The sequence below is a fragment of the Trachypithecus francoisi genome, unplaced genomic scaffold (assembly GCF_009764315.1).
Source record: "Trachypithecus francoisi isolate TF-2019V2 unplaced genomic scaffold, Tfra_2.0 Lachesis_group10, whole genome shotgun sequence".
NCBI classification, from domain to species: Eukaryota; Metazoa; Chordata; class Mammalia; order Primates; family Cercopithecidae; genus Trachypithecus; species Trachypithecus francoisi.
In genome coordinates, this window is record NW_022681455.1 from 34,528,619 (window position 1) to 34,542,159 (window position 13,541).

General features: G+C 47.9%; 1 protein-coding gene across 2 annotated transcripts in view; it reads right to left on the reverse strand.

Moving 5' to 3' along the window:
• Positions 1-2,819: 2,819 nt before the first annotated feature.
• The window catches only part of ILRUN (inflammation and lipid regulator with UBA-like and NBR1-like domains), a 115,283-nt gene continuing 104,561 nt past the window's right edge, over positions 2,820-13,541 (reverse strand). For both annotated transcript variants that reach the window (XM_033216855.1, XM_033216854.1), the window contains one exon: positions 2,820-6,145. In XM_033216855.1, the coding sequence (XP_033072746.1) occupies positions 6,110-6,145 (36 nt within the window). In that variant the 3' untranslated portion in view covers positions 2,820-6,109. The remainder of the gene's footprint in view (positions 6,146-13,541) is intronic.

A 13,541-nucleotide genomic window follows, 5' to 3' on the forward strand; every position in this document is an offset into this window, starting at 1 on the left:
ATGGCTCCCATCTCACCCAGGATGAAAGCCACGGCCACTTCAGTCACCTCAAGGCCCCACACAATCTGACCTCTTCAGCGTTCTGACCTCATCTGCTGGCCCTACGCAGGACCTCTGCACCTGCGGTGCTCTGCCTGGAGGTTCGTTCCTACTCCAGGTATTCATAAGGCTTAGTCTCTGCGTGTTAGGTAAGGCTTCCCCAACTGTCCTGTATGAAATAGTTATCCTCTCTCCCTCAACAGAACTCCTTTTTCTCCATAGTACCTGTCACCTCCTGACATACTACATTTGTGTTCCTTGTCTGTCTACTCCAAATAGAACACAGCTCCATGACGGCAGGGTTTTTTCTTTTTTGGTTACTGCTATATCCCAAGCACCTGGAATAGTGCCTAGCACATAAATGATGTTCAATAAGTGAATGAGTTAACCAAGTGCCAAGGAGCAAGGGTGGCAGAGCTCTCCCAGGCCGGGCTGGGGCAATAACTGGGAAGCCCCTATTCTCTGAGGCACTGATCTCCTTTCAGCCTCTCCAGTACACTGCCCTCTCCCATCTTCCTGTAGGCTGTTTCCTCCAGCTCTGTCCCATCCTCCCATTCTTCAGGTCTCAGCTTCAGTGTCATTTCTTCAGAGAAGTCTCCCAGACACCCTTGGACTAAGTTAAGGTCTACTCCGTGCTCCCCAAGGCAGCTTTACTGCCACTTGTACAGGACTCCAGACACTTAGAGATGTTAGCTGCTCACAAACTGAGCACCAGGCTTATCTGCTCTTGATTGCCTCATCTGGACAGCTGTGGATTAAATTAGGTGTTTCATATTCATAAATTGTTTAACAGGAATCGGCCAATAATGGTCAGGCAATATTGCCACAATTACAGTGGATACTCAGACATTTGTTGTTTGTGACAGAAGGGCAGCACACCAGAAATCATGATTAAGTCAAAAATCACAGCCTGAATCAACCCTGGGAAATGCTGGGGAACCACTGCTCACATTTTAAACATTCCTGTTCCCGATGACTTCGGCTCCTTCAAGTCCTAGTGGGCCTGGCCAACATATCCCTGGCTAGTATCCCACAGGCTGGGTGGATTTTGGGGTGTGGGGTGGGGGCTGGACCTCCCGTGTGGTTGGACCAGCGGCACCCATGAGAGCTTGCTAGAAATGCAGCATCTTGCTCCCTTCCCTAAGACCTGTTCAATCAGAATCCGCATTTTCACACGTTCAAGATTGGAAAGCATTTCCCCAGATCAGAGTGTCTCAGAACTAAGGGCTAAAAAGGATATATATAGGTATTTTTTAAGTTTCAGGTTCTGGTTTCTATACTAATACATCTTCAGTCAGTCACGCTGACTGGCCAGAATCCATTCTCTGAACACCCTTGACCACCAAACTCACACATATTCTCTCCTATCTCTAAGCAGTCTTGCCTGCTCCTTCCCCATTTCCAAAATATGGGGCTGCCACGAGTGCCCTCAGTACCTATCCTCTTGGCAACCAGACAGGGCTGGGCACCAGGTGATGTCAGGGAAATGGCTGGGTCACAGCAAGCAGGTGGCCTTCTCAGGAACTTGCGTGAGAAGAGCCTGAGGGAGGGACCTTCTCAGGAACAGGGTGGGAAGCACCCTGATACAACCTGGGCTGAGGCACAGAGGAGACTTGAGAGTGCCTGTTTGCTCTGCCAGAAGGGCTGGGCCCAGACCACTGCAACTGCTTCCCTGCCATCTCCCAGACTCAGCTGAGAGCCCCCTCCCTGTCACCCAGCCCCCGTGGGAATGGCTCAGGCCAGGAGCTACCATCAAACTAGCTCCTTTCTCCCAGGGCCTAGTGACTCCTTGACAGGTTACAGCCCCAAAGACAAACAGATTCTGCCAAGCAAATAACTGTTCAGCAGTGGGGGTGTTGGGGAAGGCCTAGGAGTGGGTCTGAAGTTGCCAGAAGACCCAGGTGAAGTGGGGGGTGGGCTCCCCTGCAGAGAACAAACAGCTGTGGGCACCTGAAAGGAAGCAGGATGCAGGTACACTGTCACGGGTGAGGGCACTCACCCCAGGGGTCTCTGGGCCAGTGTCCCAGGCTATTTCACTCTGGGTTCTGTATCAGGGTGCTCCCTGAGAAAGAAGAGTCTTGCATTCAGGCCCTTGGGGCAGGGAACCAAACAATGCTTGCTGGCTGATCAGTGCTAACTTGGCTGGTATTTATTTGTGCTGGAGATACAGTAGTGATCAACAGAGGCATGGCACCCTGGTGACCTACAGGTCATTTGGAGGCAGGTGCCTTACCTTCCTTGTCACTGGGCACCAGAAAGCACAGGAGATCCCATTATAAACCCAGGACTGGCCGGGCGCGGTGGCTCAAGCCTGTAATCCCAGCACTTTGGGAGGCCGAGACGGGCGGATCACGAGGTCAGGAGATCGAGACCATCCTGGCGAACACGGTGAAACCCCGTCTCTACTAAAAATACAAAAACTAGCCGGGCGAGGTGGCGGGCGCCTGTAGTCCCAGCTACTCGGGAGGCTGAGGCAGGAGAATGGCGTAAACCTGGGAGACGGAGCTTGCAGTGAGCTGAGATCCGGCCACTGCACTCCAGTCCGGGCGACAGAGCGAGACTCCGCCTCAAAAAAATAAAAATAAAATAAAATAAAATAAAAATAAACCCAGGACTAATTTCCCAAACATATGATGAACCTCAGGGTCTCAGTTTTCCCATCTGCAAAAGGGAAAGGCCCAGAGACCAAACAGTACACATCAGGGAGCCATTATGGGGCCACACAAGTTTACAGGAGGCTTGAGGGTTCAATAAAACTCACCAACACACATGAAAACAGCTTTTTTTTTTTTTTGGTGTGTGTGTTAATTTAATCATACAAATATTCATTTATACAATAAGGAAAAACCTCCTCATCTTTATCTCCTCCTAGGCACCATGAGGCCCCACCACAAACATCCAGCTGGCTTTCTACACACACCACTGTCCAGGTGGGAAGGGCAGCCACTGCTGCTCCTGCATTCACCCAAGGAAACAAAGGAAAGGTGCGGTGAGGCGGGGTGGGGTGGGGAATCAGCTTGCACTTCTGAGCCCTGGCAACCCTATCATCCTCTCCTGCTGGGCTCAGATTGAATTTGGGGAGGTATTTATTCTCATGCCCATTTCCCACCATGACCACCCTCAGGCCACACCAGCCGTTTGGTGAGGTTCTCTCCAGGCTGGAAGTAACTTTGATGGGCTTAAGGTTACAGCCAGTCCTTATGGGGGAGAGAAGGCTGACTGCTTCTTGCAGAAAAAACGCCCCAAATTCAACTGTCCTCATGGCAAAAAGAAAAAAGGCATGCACACGTGCACATCCATCCACACACACACACCTCACTCCATGCACACTGACAGATTCTTCCCAAGTCTGAACCCCTCTGTCTCCCCAACTGGGTTCAGACATCTAACCATGGTGTCTGCCTCACCTCCTGGGTGCCACACGCAGGTGGTCCTGCCCAGAGGTGGCCTGCCACTTGGTGAAGATTCTAAGAGGAGCAGGGACTATTGGGGCTGAGAGGTAGCCACTACCGCTCCACTAGACAGGGGAGCAGAGAGGGGCTCTAGGCATTGCTCTGAACCCATACATACCAGTGAGGAGAGAGAGAATGAAAGATGCTGATACCCTCCCTGGGCTGGGGAAGCCATGGACCCCTCTGCCTGCACTCCATGACCTGCACTTCCTCTGGCCCTCTGCAAGGAGCTCACCTCACCTCCAAGGATGTGCACATAAATGGTTTGTTCTTGGGAAGGGAGACAAGGTGCTTGGGACGTTTAACTTGCCAAGTGTGGTTGCCTAGAAGCAAGAGGAAGAGCAAGACGACTCTGGCAGACCCAGACCCACTGATGTGGCCCATGAAGCCCCTGCTGGGAAACTGGGAAGGGGCACCCAGTGTTGGGCAGATGAGGAAGTCAGGAAAGCAGGGGTTGTGAAGCCTCCCACAATCCTGCCAGGGACAGTGGAGATGTGCTGCTTCAAGGCTTCTAAGCAGTAAGCACAGCTGGGCATGCATGGGGTCCAGGGAGGCAGTGTCTCAGGAGACTGGTACCAGCAGCAGCAGTCTGGGCCTAATGAGGCCCTCAGACAAAAAGCCATCCTGAGGCCTGTGGCGCGGGCACCTGGCAGAGACTTCCCTCTGCTCTGCTAGGGAATGGAACACTCCCATGCACACAGTAAGCAGGTGCTCCAGAGTAAGCTCTAGTCGAGTCCCAGACCCAGCTGCACCACACTTCTCAGCAGGCTGGCTCCACCCACCCCTAGGGCTTCTCCAGTGGAATAAAGTTTATGCCCCCTTTTATTTTGGGGGGGATGGGGAGGTGAAGAGGGAATTTCACACAAGCTTTTCTCCCACATTCAAGCTTTAAAAAAACAACAGTCTCAGAAGAGGATGAGGAGGAACAAACAACACACATTTTTTGGAACTCAGACACCCAGACAGAAACAGGCAGGCAGACCCTCACCCACACCCAGGCTATATGACTCCTTGCAGCCACTCATCACCTGGTCTCCCTGCCTGTCTCATACCCTCACCCACCACCCAGCTGGATGGGGGTGTGGTAACAGGCAGGTGACCCTGCAACAGCACCCTGGATCCATATCCCTGGCTCTCAAACCAACTAAGACTTGAGGGAAGGAGGGGGGTGAGAAGAGAAGAGGGACTTTGCATATTCTTGTATCTTTGGCAGACAGCTGTTCTAGCCTGGTTCAAGCTTCCCATGGAGATATCCACATCTCAACCTGCTCAGAATCCACAGGATGCCAGGGGGGCCACCTGCCTGAGTGAGCAGCCAGCCAATCAACCTCTTGCTTCAGCTGGGCTGCCACTTGCCCACCTCCCAGCCAATAACCTAGCATCCTGGCAGGGAGGCAGGGCTGTGGAGGTCCTCCCATTTCCATCTAAATGTGGTCTCCAAGATCAAGTAGTCAGTGGCTGGCCCTTCCCCATGACAAATTCCCCTTTTGGGGCTGTATTTTCCAACCTCTACAGCTCAGCCTCCACTAACAGGTTGTGAAAATATCACAGAGGACAAATGAAGGGAAACAGGGAAAGGAGTTGTGTGACAACAGAGAAGCATGGGCCACCTTCAAGCTTGCCTGCTGCACACCTGCTGGCGAGTTGCACCAACACCCGTGCGTGCACACGTGGTGCATACGTATAACCAGCACAGAGGCACTGTTCCCAGAGCAAATGGGAAGCTACTGCATGAAGAATCCAAAAGAGCAGTAAGCATGATGGCATTTCTCTCTGCCAAGAGAAACATGGAAGAAAAGCAATCTGAATTGTTACAAGGGTGTGCAGAAGGACACCTCTCGGGCTTAGAAAATCCCACGTCACCCGAGATCTATCCTCAAGGCTTCCTCTCCTGGCCACACAGGGAAGTTTGGTCTTCAGAGAGGTTCTGATGCTAACAAGCCACAGGGTTGATGAATACAAATGTCAAAGGTGTAAATCAACAGAAGATTAAGTGAAAAGAGGAGGAAAAGGGTGATAACTCATTGGCTGATGCCATTAAAAACAAATGGGGTCAGAGACTTCTGGAGTCATGTGGCACGGCAGATGTACTCCTATAGCACTGATCCGCAGAGTCCTCAAACATGCCACGCCAACTTTTCACCTGAATCTCTTCCAGAGCAAGCACTATTCTATAAAGAATATGTTACCCCTTATTTAAAAAAAGAATAGTGGGGAAAGAGGGAAAAAAAATTAACATGTGTTCAAAACTACAACCTCTCTGTAGACAAAATAATTTTTGTTTAAAAAGATGGCTTTTTTCCCCCATTTTAAACCTTTTCCCCCTTCCCGAGTGACCTAATGACTCGTTAGACTGATGCCTATAACAAAACCCAAAGTGGCTGCATGGATTTCTTCTTGGTAGCCTCAACACCATTCCTGTGATTCAGCATTCACACATGCATACTGAGTTTACTCAAAACTAGTCTGTTCTGCTTCTTCCTCTTCTTCCGGGATGAGAGGGGGTCAGAGCCAGGGGTCTGTGCGATGTGGTCTGCAATCCAGAGGAACCCCTTGCCCTAACCCCCCAAAGTCAGGCCTTCTGTCTTTTGTTAATTTTTCTTCTTGCTGACACCCGTTTAAGACTGGCCGAAGGGGTAAGGCCCATGGAGCCCCTGGAAGAGAGTGAAGATAGTCAGTGATGGTAGACATAGCAGTGCAACTTGACAACCAAACCAAGTGCAAGAATCTCTGGTTCCCAGTGAGTCACATGGAAGCCCCAATCCACAGACAAGGCCTGAGGGCCTTTGCCATACAAAACCTCAGCAGGTCAAAGATTAGTACATTTCAAGTTGCTAAGTTTCTCACTGAATCGCACCATCCAAAGAGAGGGGACGGTAGAGAGATAACTCCCCAATCTTTCAGATGGTCGATCAGTCAGTGCCAACCTTCCTTCACCCAGGCCACAAAGCTTTCCTATTTTCTTCTTGACAAAAGTGTCTCAACCACTCTGCTAAAGATCCTTATATGCCATTCTATGCACCTTAACTTCAGATGTAAGGCTACCGCTAGCTAACAACACATGTATCAGCAAAAACACAGAAACAGCAACTATTTATTTAGCAACTAGGTCCCAGGCACAGTACTAGGGGCTAATCCTACATTGCCTTTAATCCTTACCTCTGCCCTAAAAGCCAGGTGAGTATTATAACACCTGTTTCACTGATACCCATTTTACTGCAGAGACTAAGACTTGTTCAAGGTCATGTGGTTAGGCCAAGTGCGATGGCTCACGCCTATAATCCCGGGACCTCGTAAGGCCAAGGTAGGAGGATCACTTGACCCCAGGAGCTCGAGACTAACCTGGACAACATAGTCAGAACCCATGCCTATAAAATTTTTTAAAAAAATTAGCCAGGAATGGTGGCACATGTCTATGGTCTCAGCTACTTGGGAGGCTGAGGTGGGAAGATCACTTGAACCTGGAAGGTCAAAGCTGCAATAAGCCATGATTACGCGACTGCACCACTCCAGGCTGGGCAACAGAGCGAAATCCTGTCTCAGTTTTTTTTTTTTTTTTTGAGATGGAATCTTGCTCTGTCGCCCCGGCTGGAGTGCAGTGGTGAGATCTCGGCTTACTGCAAGCTCCGCCTCCCAGGTTCACACCATTCTCCTGCCTCAGCCTCCCGTGTAGCTGGGACTACAGGCGCCCACCAACACGCCCAGCTAATCTTTTGTATTTTTAGTAGAGATGGGGTTTCACCGTGTTAGCCAGGATGGTCTCGATCTCCCGACCTCGTGATCCGCCCGTCGGCCTCCCAAAGTGCTGGGATTACAGGTGTGAGACAGCCAATCCTGTCTCATTTTTTTAAAAAAAAATCACGTGGTAAGAGGCAGAGCCAAGATTCAAAACCAAATCTGATGGACTGCAGTATTACTTCTCCCCAAACTAGCTCTCCCATGCCACATGATAAGGTTTATTCCAACTTCTCAAAGGCACTTTCTATGCTGCTTGGCTGAGCGGAAGAAGCTTCACAGTCTTGCTTCCCCTCATAAGAATGAGACATCAAGATACGCCAACATCAAAAGCAGCTGCACGAACCATGAACATGCTGGACCATGACGTGTGCTTCCTCCCCAATCCCTGCTTTCTGTTTTTCCATATAAAGCCTCCCAAAACCAGAAGTAACGTCTCTAGTTGCTTGGTGGTATCACTAAACTAAACAAAAAGTCCTGAGATGATTTGGGGAACGGACAGGCCAACACCAATGGGGCATCCACCACGTGCCAGGTGCTACAGTAGCACCTAACACGTTCTCTTTACCCTCACAAAGATCCAAGGAGACAAGTATGGTCTCAAAGCTCAGAGAGGTGAGGCAACCTGATTAAGGGAGCAGCACTGGTGAGGGAAGCAGCTGGCATTTGCCAAAATGCCACATGGCTGTCAGCCCGAGCCAACCATGCCTCTAGCAGACGAGCTATGGCTCCAACCATCTCAGCAGCCACAGCATCCACTCACTCAAGCAAGTGTGGGCTGGGGCAGCAAAAGGCTCTCAGATTCCATTTCGCAAGGCCTAGTAGGAGGGTCACATACATCAGAGGTATCAAGTTGGTGCAAAAGTAATTGCAGTTTTTGCCATTATTTTTATTTTTTTTCGAGACAGAGTCAAGTGCTGGGATTACAGGCATGAGCCACCACATCTGGCTTTTGCCATTACTTTTAATGGCAAAAAACGCACTAACTTTTGCACCAACCTAATAGAAAGTAAAGCAGCTTAAAACAAGCTGCCCTGACTCAGCAGCTCCCAACAACAATCATTCATCTGGAACTACCCAAGAAAAGCAACAAAAGCTTCAATTCCCTGAAGGGTTAGAACCAATACAATGCTCAAATGTCTCTGTGCAGGAAAAAAAATGCACCACAAAAAGAAAACCTGGCTAGGTATGGTTGCTTATGTCTACAATGCCAGCACTTTGGGAGGCCGAGGCGGGAGAACTGCTTGAGGTGAGGAGTTGGGAGAACAGTGTGGGTAACACAGTGTGACTCCATCTCCACATGCAATTTTTTTTTCAGTTAGCTGGACATGGCGACACATGGCTGGAGTCCCAGATACTCAGGAGGCTGAGGCCGGAGGATCACTTGAGCCCAGGAGGTCAAGGCTGCAGTGAGCTATGATCATGCCACTGTACTTCAGCCTGGGAGACAGAGTAAGACCTTCTCTTTTAAAAATAAAACAAAGTCACAGGTTCTGAGGGTTAGGAAAAAAATAATACATTTAATAAAGAAAAGAGAAAACTCAAAAAACAAACAGCATGTTTCCTATGAAATATTTACTCCTTTACCCTAAATGTAACTGCTTTCCAGTTCAAAGCTCTACACACTTCATGTGGGCCTTTATAAAGCAAGTACTGGCCTTATGATTTGTCTAGAATACTTGAAGAAGGGAGTTTGTGACTTTGCCAAAAAGCTGTTGTATATTCCCACTTAACAGATAAATAAAGCAGGTTCTATGCAACTGGCAGCAAGAGGAATAAAGACATGTGCGTTTTCAGATTTTCGTTTGAGTGCCCTGGCCCTCAGACCATTCAGTGTGGTATTTAACTAGTTTAGATTATGGTTATTGTTGATCCTCTATTTACTGATGTTCCATGCCTTTTATGAAGAAAAATGCTACCTAATTCTCTTTTACCCAGTGAACTACGTATTAGAGTTGTTGTTAAGTGGAACAGAAAAATGGTTTGATGAACAAGCTCTATTTTCCTTACCCCCAAATTAATTACCATCACTTCAAGGAAGACAGAGGGCGCCGACTCTATTTGGAACCTACTTTACAATCTAGACTCCCCACATGCAGGATCATAGGTGTCTCATGTGGATCACAGAACACAGGCAACATGACACCAGCTGTAGAGGAAAAACCTGGCAAAGATTCCAAGAACAGCTTGTCTGGGGAGTCCTATGGCAGTAGGCCAAGTGGGAAGACCATGGTGGTACCTTCTGGATGGAGGTACTTTCAAAATGGGAGGCCCATCCACGTTTCAGATTCCACTGGAATTCTTTTTTTTTTTTTTGAGACGGAGTCTAGCTCTGTCGCCCAGGCTGGAGCGCAGTGGCGCGATCTCAGCTCACTGCAAGCTCCGCCTCCCGGGTTCCCGCCATTCTCCTGCCTCAGCCTCCCAAATAGCTGGGACTACAGGCGCCCGCCACCTCGCCCGGCTAGTTTTTTGTATTTTTAGTAGAGACGGGGTTTCACCGTGTTAGCCAGGATGGTCTCGATCTCCTGACCTCGTGATCCGCCCGTCTCAGCCTCCCAAAGTGCTGGGATTACAGGCTTGAGCCACCGCGCCCGGCCTCCACTGGAGTTCTAAGACCTGGTGTAACGGGTTCTGGTAGCCAATGACAATCCCAGCCTAAAAGTAGGATTTAGCAATACAGGTAACATTCACTCTCTTCTGGGGCCTAGCAACTCTTCAACTTTTATCTGCAGTAAAAGCAGATGCCGAATATTTTAGCTAACCTGGAATCAATGAAATACGTCCTGTTACACTTGTACCACTACTAATAAGGAAAATAGATCAAAGGGCAGATGCATTAGATGGTACCACAGAACCCTGAATTCAACTTTGACTCAAGCAAAAATCGAAGCCATCATCCTGATTATAAAACCCAGTGAGGCCAGGCGTGGTGGCTCACGCCTGTAATCCCAGCACTTTGGGAGGCCAAGGAGGGTGGATCACGAGGTCAGGAGATCGAGACCATCCTGGCTAACACGGTGAAACCCCGTCTCTACTAAAAATACAAAAAATTAGCCAGGCGTGGTGGTGGGCGCCTGTAGTCCCAGCTACTTGGGAGGCTGAGGCAGGAGAATGGCGTGAACCCAGGAGGTGGAGCTTTCAGTGAGCTGAGATTGCGCCACAACACTCCAGCCTGGGCGACAGAGCAAGACTCTGTCTCAAAACAAAAACAAAAACAAAAAACCCAGTGAGCTTGATGCAGAAAGCCACTCCCCTCTAGGAAGAATCATGTCCTATCACACAGGGACTAGCAGCAAGACTGATTTGTCCATGCTAATGGAGGCTATAAATACTCAAACTCAGAAAAAAACTCTGGTATCTGACTCCAGGTCTAAAGGCCAGTTGCCCAGGGCATACACTACTTACACAGAAATGGGTTTCCAAAGGCTACACTGAACAGCCCCACATCTGCTAGGGGATATGAAACTGTTCAGGTCCACAGGGGCTGAGGTGTTGCTTGTTTTTCCTTAGCTTTCCCTAAGCTTTCACTGACCAGCTATCATAGGAATGAACATGGGGACCTAAGTTCAACTTGGCTAGAGAGCAGGCAAGCCTTCTTAAAGCACAGAGGCTCCACAGGTTCCACAGTCATTAGCTAAGGCAGCAACACCTCCTGCTCGCCAGTGTTGGGAAAGAGACTTTTGCCTTAGGCCAGCTGAATGATTACAATAGTTGGGCCAAGTCCTGAACTGCATCTCCACAATGCAATAATAACTACTGCAAGCCATTATCTGGCTAATTTCCTAAAATTAAAAATTTTTTTTTTTTTGTTGGGGGTAGGGGGGAGTGGTCCTCGCTATGTTGCCCAGGCTGGTCTTGAACTCCTGGCCTCAAATCATCTTCCCACTTTGGCTAAGTGCTGTAATTACAGGCATGAGCCACTGTGCTCAGCTCTAAAATATTGTTAGAGAACATTCACAGACATAAAGATGAGCTCAGTCTCATCCTTAACAATCTCCTAAAAGGAAAATTTAAGATCTAGTACTTATAATCCTGCCCTCAAAGCAAACCTAAAAATAACTGTCTCTCTGATCATTTATAGTTGTGTCTGTCGAATCACTCCTAGCCAGTGACTTGGTTATCACTTATCTTATGTGAGAGTAAACCTGCAATATCTTAGAGTCCTTCCTAAAATTATACAGAAGTCAAAATAACCTTTCCAAAAAGGAGTACTAAAAAAAGTGTCACTGATAGAAAACATTAACTGTATGCCAAAGTACTAAAAAACAGGCAATCATTCTATTTCAGTTAGATTTTTTTTTTAACCTGTATTCACCTATTTTCATCAGTAGGCAGGGCAGTGCTATCAGAAGAGTAGGCTGCCCTTCTATGAGGACAGAAGCTGTTCCCGATACTTATTTCTGCCTTGCACACAGTAGACTCAAGTAAAATGAATGAATGAATTATGAAAGACACTGACTGGTAAGTCAGCCCATTTTTCAACATTCCAGGAAAAAAAAGAAGGCTGAAATTGCTAATGAAAAAAAGGATATCTCGTTGAGAGATTTTTGCGTTACTCTTTCTCTACATGAAAGCTTGTTGTTTAGATAAATCACAACACAGGACTTTCACATACCTGTCTTTATTTTGCTTTTATTTGTGATTTGATTTAAATAAATAAGAAGGTTCACACAGGTTAATAAAAAGACAAGCAGGTTTGCTGTATGGCTGAGAAATAATATGCTCTCTCGGTGTATACTGATGGCATTATCAGATAACACCATAAGGACCCTCCTCCTCCTCATTTCCTGGGTCAGTCCTGGTCAGTGCTTCTCCCGCCTAGTGCTCCTTTTGTATCAGTTACGTACACTGAATACAAACACAGAAGAATACAGGGTTTAGTACTAAGTCCTGTCCTGATTGTGTACTGCAAACATTGTGTGGTGAGGCCCTGCTCACAGGCCTGGCTTGGCTGGCAGAAACTGACTAGGCCCTGATCAAACCCATTAGTCTCTCATTAACTAGAAATAAAATTAAGTCTGTACTGGAGTAATGAGCAGGGCAATGAGCACTCTCTCAGGAATGTACAAACCAGGGCCCTTTCCTTAGTGCCTTCTGACTACCTCCGGGAGGCTTGCTGGTGGCATAGCAGGGCCACATCAGCATGAGAGAAGGACTTCTGTAGATGATTTAACATTGGTCTTGCTCTGTTGCCCAGGCTGGAGTGCACAGGCACGATCTCGACTCACTGCAACCTCCACCTCCTGGGTTCAAGTAAGTGATTCTCCTGCCCAGGCTGGAGTGCACAGGCGTGATCTTGACTCACTGCAACCTTCACCTCCTGGGTTCAAGCAGTTCTCCTGCCTCAGCCTCCCAAGTAGCCAGGACTACAGGTACCACCATGCCCAGCTAGTTTTTGTAGTTTTAGTAGAGATGGGATTTCATCACGTTGGCCAGGCTGGTTTAGAACTCCAGACCTCAGGTGATCCACCCACCTCAGCCTCCCAAAAGTGCTGGGATTACAGGTGTGAGCCACCACACTTGGCCTGTTCAAGTCACTTTCATGTGACAGTCTCCCAAAATTCAAAGATGTATTTGATGCACTGGCTGAGAATGAGCGTGAGAACCAAAGAATAGGAAAAAACCCTACTTTTATGCTCAAGGGCTGATGACAGGGCAAGCTCAGTTCAACCAGGCCTTCTGATTGTGCTGAAACATTTAACTCAGTTATTAGTGTGCTGAATGTATTTTTAAAGCTCTTTAAAAACAACTTTTTTTATTTGCCTCTGTAATAGTTTTTCTGTTGCTCTTAACTTATCTCTACAGTCCTGTTGGGGAACTTCTCACCTACCCATTTATCCTCCCTTCACCCATTCATCCAACCCTTCATCATCTATCCCTCCATCCTTCCTCTATCATCCACCCTTCCATCCCTCATCCTTCCATACATCCTCCCTGTCATCCATCCTCCTATCCATCCAAAGTCCCCCATGGCAAAAGGCAACTCCCACAGCCTTCACCCACCCCTACTCCCCTTACAAATTTTTTAAAAACCATGAAGAATAAAACTCAAACATAATTGTGAATGAAAACACATAATTCAAAGTTTCTACATGGAGGTAGAGGATCCTAGCTGAATGTGACTTCCCCTTTTAGTAAAGATTTCAGAAAAAAGCTATTTGTGATTCAGAATTCTAGCTCCAAAGATCTGATGTAACAGCAAGTGTGCTAGAATCCAAGTGGGATGCTGTTATACAGAACTCTTTCATGGTCATCTCCTAGGGTAGAGGAAATTCCTAAAAAGGAAGAAAGAATCAGTAAGAGTCTCACTGGGGA